Here is a 6,247-nt window from a genome sequence, read left to right as displayed (position 1 = left end):
TTTGAGAATAGCCCGGAGGGGATGAGGGTGGAACCCAGGAAGCCTTTTCAGATTCCAGATGGAAGATGCCGGCTTGGGTTTGGGGGGACCAGGGAAAAAAAGTAATAAACGTTCGGGATTCCTGCTTTAATTTTGGAAGTTGACCCACCGGGGTTTTCCTGACAATTGGTGGATGGAAGAGAAAGAGGAGGCAAGTTTCCTGGCCGGGCACGAAAGGATGAAGCTTTCACCAGCTGTGGGTGGAACAGAGCTCCATTTTGTCCCATTGATTTTGAGACATCCAAGCGGGACCTTTTTCAGCTTTTGGCTGAGCGGGGGGGAGGCTCGAGCGGGTGGCCGGCCTGTGGGCTTGGCTGTTTTTATGCCCGGGTGGTGGTGGACCCCTTTGGCCCAGGCCAGTGCCTCCACAGCGGGGGAGATCCCCTCCCTCCAGCGGACTCGCCCCAGGACCACTTCTGCAGCCCCGCCCTCGGGGCTTCCTGAGCTCAGTCCCCAACCCATTTTTTGCTGTGGCCCAGGACCTACAGGAAACAGGCCCGTGAGAGCCCGTTTCACAGGCACCTGGGGGCGGGGGGGGGGGGGTGTTTGGGAAATCACGGAGTCCCCGTGTCCATTTCAAATGTAAAGAGCGGAGAACCAGAATGACTTTGGAGGAAAAAAATCAAACACAGAAACATCTGCTGAAGGCCAGTTGGGGAAGAGAGTGGGAGGAACAAGGGGAGAGAGAGGAGTGAGGACAGGGGCAGAGAAAGACAGACAGACAGACAGGCAGGCGTTGGCTTCCTCGGCGGGGCCCACATCCTGGCAGAGGGCAGACAGGGCTGGGGTCCCTGGGAGGTGGTGGCAGCACTGCTGATGTGTAGCCCTGTTCCCTAGAGAAAGATACAGGCTCAGAAGGTCCCTTAGGGGCTTAGGGGACAGACAGCAACCAAGGCAAGGACCCCACTTCTTCTCGGGCACCTAGGTGAGCCAGCCCTGGCCGCCCAGGGCCGTGGACTCAGCTAAAACAGCTGGGGGCAGGCCTTTTGCCTTTTCCCTGCCAGTCTTCGTCGCTGGGCCCGTTGGCTCATCCATGACCCGGGTCCTGTGGGGCCGGGATGGGATGTGAGCGCTGGCTGCCTAGTGGAGCTGGAGCTGCATCGTCTCTTCGTTCATTTCTCCGTTTCCAGTGATTGGAAATAGGTGGGAAAGTAGTAACACGGGGTGATAACAGCTAGCCCTGTGTGAGTGCACGAGATAGGCCAGGCTCTGCTGTGTGAACTCACGGAATCCTCACTGGGACCCTACGAGGAGAGTGGCCCGTCATCCCATTCTACAGATGAGGAAATCGAGGCATGGGGAGGCGAAGTGACTTGCTCAAAGTCACACAGTTAGAGGTAATCCTGAGATCTAAACCCCTGGACTGGACGGACACTCCAGGCTGTAGAGGTGGGTGCTGCAGCCATGAGACCGGCTTCCGCCCCCGTGCCTCTCACAGCTGTGGCTCACAGCAAGTCGCTGTGCCTCTCTGAGCCCGAGTCTCTTCCCTGTAAGGCAGAGAAGATGACAATACCCACCTCCTGGGGCTCTGTCGGGCCTCACCTCTGATGTGTGCCCTGGTTGTCACCCCTACAGACGCTTTGCCCTGTCCACCAAGATTCCTGACACCAAAGGCTGCCTGCAGTGTCGTGTGGGTAAGAGCTGGGCTGGACTGGACGGACCAGGGAGGGGTTTGGGTGCAGGCCCAGCCATGCCCACTGCCTGCCTCTCTTGCAGTGCGGAACCCCTACACGAGCAGCACCTTCCTGCTGGCCGCCCTGCCCGCCAGCCTGCTCCTGCTGCAGTGGTACGAGCCGCTACAGAAGTTCCTGCTGCTGAAGGTGTGGGGCGGGGGAGGGGGACAGGATGAGGAGGGGGAGGCCAAGGGGACCCTCCAGCAGGGGACAGGGGGGCTGGGGGAAGAAATGAAGACCCGAGCACCCTTGCTGCCCCCAGAACTTCTCCAGCCCCTTGCCCAGCCCAGCAGGGATGCTGGAGCCGCTGGTCCTGGATGGGAAGGAGCTACCACAGGTGTGTGTGGGGGCCGAGGGCCCTGAGGGGCCTGGCTGCCGTGTCCTGTTTCATGTGCTGCCCCTGGAGGCCGGCCTGACACCTGATGTGCTCATACCACCCGGTAAGCGGGAGGGCTGGGCGGGTGTGTGTGTGTGCGTGTCCACGGAAACCTGAGGGCCCTGAGCGCCCAGCCTCCCTGCAGCTGGGCTCCCTAGAAGATGTCCTTACCAGTGGTTCTCAACCTTCTGGCCCTTTAAATACAGTTCCTCATGTTGTGACCCAACCATAACATTATTTTCGTTGCTACTTCATAACTGTAATGTTGCTACTGTTATGAATCGTCATGTAAATATCTGATATGCAGGATGGTCTTAGGCGACCCCTGTGAAAGGGTCGTTCGACTGCCAAAGGGGTCGCGACCCACAGGTTGAGAACCGCTGCCTTAGACCAAAGGGCTTGGCAGCTAAGAAAAAACTGACCAACGCTGCAGGCGCTGCAGGCACAGACCAACCGGGCAAGTCGGCTCAGAGGCTCCATTCTGAGCAAGGAAGCAGGACACGTGTGGGGGCAGCTCCTGGGAGCAGAGTGGGTGGCAGTGGGCAGAGGAGGAGGAAGGTGCCCTGAACGGAGGCCCTGCTGTGTCCCAGGCTCCGAGCCAGGGGTCTAACGCACAGGATTTCATTCTCGATCCCCACAACGGCCCTGCAAGGTTGGCATCTTCATGCCTGTGTTACGGATGAGGAGACCGAGGCTCAGAGATTCATGGTCACACAGCAACTGGGTCCCAGAGCCTGGTTCTCCTGACTCCGGAGCCCCACCCTCCCTGCTCCCCGGGCTCCCCCCTGCCTCTCTGAGCCTCCGTTCCCCAGCTGTGCAGGGAGGTTAGGCATCCTGACCTCCCGGGTTGCACGAATGAAATGCACTCGGGGCCAAGGGCTGGCTGACACTGTCCCCCATGTCCTCCTGTCGGGGCCACGGCAGGGTTGGTGGCTCATGTCTCCCTTCTCTGCCTACAGAGGGGCTCCCAGGATCGGCCCAGCAGGTGGTCCAGGTGGACAGGGACACAGTTCTCGTCTGCTTTGACCGTGAGTGCCCTGGGGTTAGGGCTTCGGACAGGGGAGGCGGGGTGGTGAGGGAGCCACCCCATCCCCGCCCACCAGCCCTCTCCCTGTGCAGGCTGCGTGCGGATTGTCAACCTGCTGGGCGAGCCTACGGCCACACTGGCTCCTGTGCTGACCTTCGACTTCCCCATTGAGACTGTGGGTGAGTGAGCCAGACAGAGGTGGGGGCTGGAGTACCCCCGGCCTTCCAGCTGGCAGCAGGGCAAGGAGTCAGGCCCCCTAGCCCCTCTTAAGGGTGGTCCTGGTCACCTGCGGTCCTCGAGGACCCCTCTGCCTGGGGAAGCCCCCACCTTCAGGGCAGGCCCAGGGCTGATGGCAGCCCGGCCCCTCCCAGTGTGTCTGCAGGACAGCGTGCTGGCCTTCTGGAGCCACGGAATGCAAGGCCGCAGCCTGGACACCAACGAGGTGAGTGGGACTCGGGAACCGAACCTGGCTGCCCTTGACCCAGTTGTGTCCACCTCTTAGGAGGGGACCCGCCGGAGTGGCCTCAGTGTCCCTTTTCTTCCCAGGTGACCCAGGAGATCACAGATGAGACGAGGGTCTTCCGAGTGCTTGGGGCCCACAGGTAGGACATGGCGCTTGGCCTCCTGTTCAGAGGCCCCTGAGGCCAGGTGGCCGTGCCCACGTGCCTTCTGCCCGGCTCACCTCCGCTTCTCTTGCCTCCAGAGACATCATCCTGGAGAGCATTCCCACCGACAACCCGGGGGCTCACAGCAACCTCTACATCCTCACTGGCCATCAGAGCAGCTACTGAGCAGTGCAGGCCTAGCCAGTGGCACCCCTTCCCATGCCTTAGCTGCAGTCCATTTAGACAGAGGGGCCCCTCCGAGGTCAGCGGAGCCCAGGCCCCCAGCTCTGCTGGGCTGAAGGGCAGAAGTAATCCTGAGAAGTTTGGGGGCTGCGGAGGGGAGGAGCGCCCCTCCCTCACCCCTGCAATAACTGGACCAGAGGAAGCTGCTGTCACCTCCCCGCCCCCCCCCCCCCCCCCACACACTTAAGAAGCCCAGGTCCTAATGCCGTGGCAGAGGCCCTGGGTCGGGTGGGGGGCAGGCCCTGGACGATCCATTCCATGTTGTTCCACATTTCCTTTCCATTCTTCCTGCCGAGAGCCTGCCCCTGCCCCTGCCCCGTCCTGGGAACATAATATTTAAAAGAGAGAACTATATTGGTATTAAAGCTGGTTTGACTTTATTCCACTGGTCCTTGTGGGTCAGGGGGACCTAAGCCATGGCCTCACTTCCCTCCTCCTCCTCCCTCCCTCCAGCACGTCTTTCTGTGGCACCAGGTGCTGGGGGTGCACCAGGTTCTGGGGGTGCACCATGGAAGGGCAGGCCGCCCGTGTTGTGGTGGCTCCCTCATGGGGGTGCAGGCATCAGTGACGGGGAGGCCAGTGTTCCCACCGGGCCTCTCGGGCACTGCCTCTCTGGGCGCCCTTGCTCAGGATGAGCCCTCAGCTCTGCAGTGTGACCAAGGAGTCATGTAGATGGGAGGCCCCTGGACAAAGGGACTCTCATCCAGGGCCCTGCCCCATGTAGGCTCTCACCAGGCAGCCAGGGGCCGGGAGGGGCTGGCCGAGGGCTGCTCCACCCAGCCCCGGGGAGGCCTATGGAGCCAGCCTGCCATGACCTGCATTTCCTGCCCAGGCCTGGGGCTGCCTCCCTGCCTCCCACCTGTTGCCTGGGTATCGTGTGCTTGGTTAGGCCAGACCGACGGAATGTGGGCACCATCATCAAGCCAGACTTTGGTGAGATCAGCCAGTGTCCATTAACAAGTATTCCCAGAGGGCCTTCTCGGTGCCAGGCCCTGGGCTCACAGAGGGGCCACCACCAACTGGGGACCAGCCCCCGTGAGGGGGGCTGTCCTTGCTGGAGCCTGCATCTCAAGGCCACACCCACCACCCATGGCTGACCTCATGCTTTGCATTGTCCTTCTCCCCCATTTCCCCCTTAAGGGCTCCCTGCCCTGGGAGCCTCCTGTTGCCCCAGGCACTGACCAGAGCCTTTGGGCCAGTGAAGCCAAGAGGAGGGATGGCAGCTGGCCTTGCAGGAGGGTGGTGCAAGGCAGAACCAGGGCTGCAGCGGGTGGGAGGCCCTGGGTCTGGGAGAAGAGCTGGAGTTTGGCCCCACCATGTCCCTTCTGATATTCAAGGCAAGTGTTTAAATAAGAACTTCTCTACACCTGGTGGGCTGTTGGGAGGTATTTGATGAGTGAGTGGTAGGTAGATGGCAGCTTATGTGAAGAGCCCGTAGCAGCCCAGTCCCTACAGCCCTTGGCAGGGGCCCCAGGCAATCCCATGGCTGTCACACTGTCCCCCTGTCCACACTCCAGCAGAGCCCCAGCTGCTCTGACTCCTAGTGACTGGGTTTCTCAGCTGAAATGGGGAGTCAGACCAGGAGACAGCCCTGTGCACTGGGCGCACTCGCCTGTGTGCTCTGATCGCTAAAGGGGCGAGTTCGGAAGGTGAGGCTGCCCCGCGTGGAGAGCATCTCAGGCCGAATGGTGGGCTGAGAGGGCTGCGCTTCCTGACTTCCCATTTCCTAGATTTCCTGGTGGAGGAGGAGGGTTAGTGAGGAGCCAGTAGTGGAGGTGAGAGCCCGTCAGCAGAGGCTGCTGACCTCAGGCACCCAGGGAAGACGGATCTGCCCACCGAGCACCAAGCGGCAGACAGTACCGCCTCATGGCAGGTCTCCCCAATCCTGGGCTGCCACCCTGGTCTGAAAAGGGGAGGTGGTTGGGGACTCTCGGAGTCTAATGCGCCAAAGAGGGGGTCTGGTAAAGCTAGCACCCTGATAAAATATCTGCTGATGGCAAAGGCTGGCCACAAGCCAAAGAAAGATCAAGAAGCCAGGAAATATGCGCTGAAAGACTAAAACTGTAGCCAGCTCGGCTTCCTTCTCCCCCGTAACACTGCAGCAACACTGCCACTGCTCGCACCCGCCCTCTGACAGCTGCCTGGTGCACTGGGCTGTGTGGCTCGGTTGGGTGGGTGTTCTCTCACGCACTACAGGTTCCATTCCCAGTCAGGGCATTTCTCGCTCCCTCTACTTTCTTTCTAAAAATCAATAAAAATACTTAAAATAAATAAATAGAAATAA

General features: G+C 60.5%; 1 protein-coding gene across 1 annotated transcript in view; it reads left to right on the top strand.

Moving 5' to 3' along the window:
- Positions 1–4,135, top strand: part of MAP4K2 (mitogen-activated protein kinase kinase kinase kinase 2) — an 11,697-nt gene extending 7,562 nt beyond the window's left edge. Inside the window, exons 25-32 of the mRNA XM_023745650.1 lie at positions 1,615–1,673; positions 1,756–1,859; positions 1,975–2,152; positions 3,048–3,116; positions 3,208–3,294; positions 3,487–3,557; positions 3,662–3,717; positions 3,819–4,135. Of these exons, the coding sequence (XP_023601418.1) occupies positions 1,615–1,673; positions 1,756–1,859; positions 1,975–2,152; positions 3,048–3,116; positions 3,208–3,294; positions 3,487–3,557; positions 3,662–3,717; positions 3,819–3,906 (712 nt within the window). The 3' untranslated portion in view covers positions 3,907–4,135. The remainder of the gene's footprint in view (positions 1–1,614; positions 1,674–1,755; positions 1,860–1,974; positions 2,153–3,047; positions 3,117–3,207; positions 3,295–3,486; positions 3,558–3,661; positions 3,718–3,818) is intronic.
- Positions 4,136–6,247: the final 2,112 nt, after the last annotated feature.

Source organism: Myotis lucifugus, unplaced genomic scaffold, assembly GCF_000147115.1.
Source record: "Myotis lucifugus unplaced genomic scaffold, Myoluc2.0 scaffold_562, whole genome shotgun sequence".
Taxonomy (NCBI): domain Eukaryota; kingdom Metazoa; phylum Chordata; class Mammalia; order Chiroptera; family Vespertilionidae; genus Myotis; species Myotis lucifugus.
Note: the sequence above shows the minus strand (reverse complement) of the source record. Positions and strands in the feature narration are given on the sequence as shown.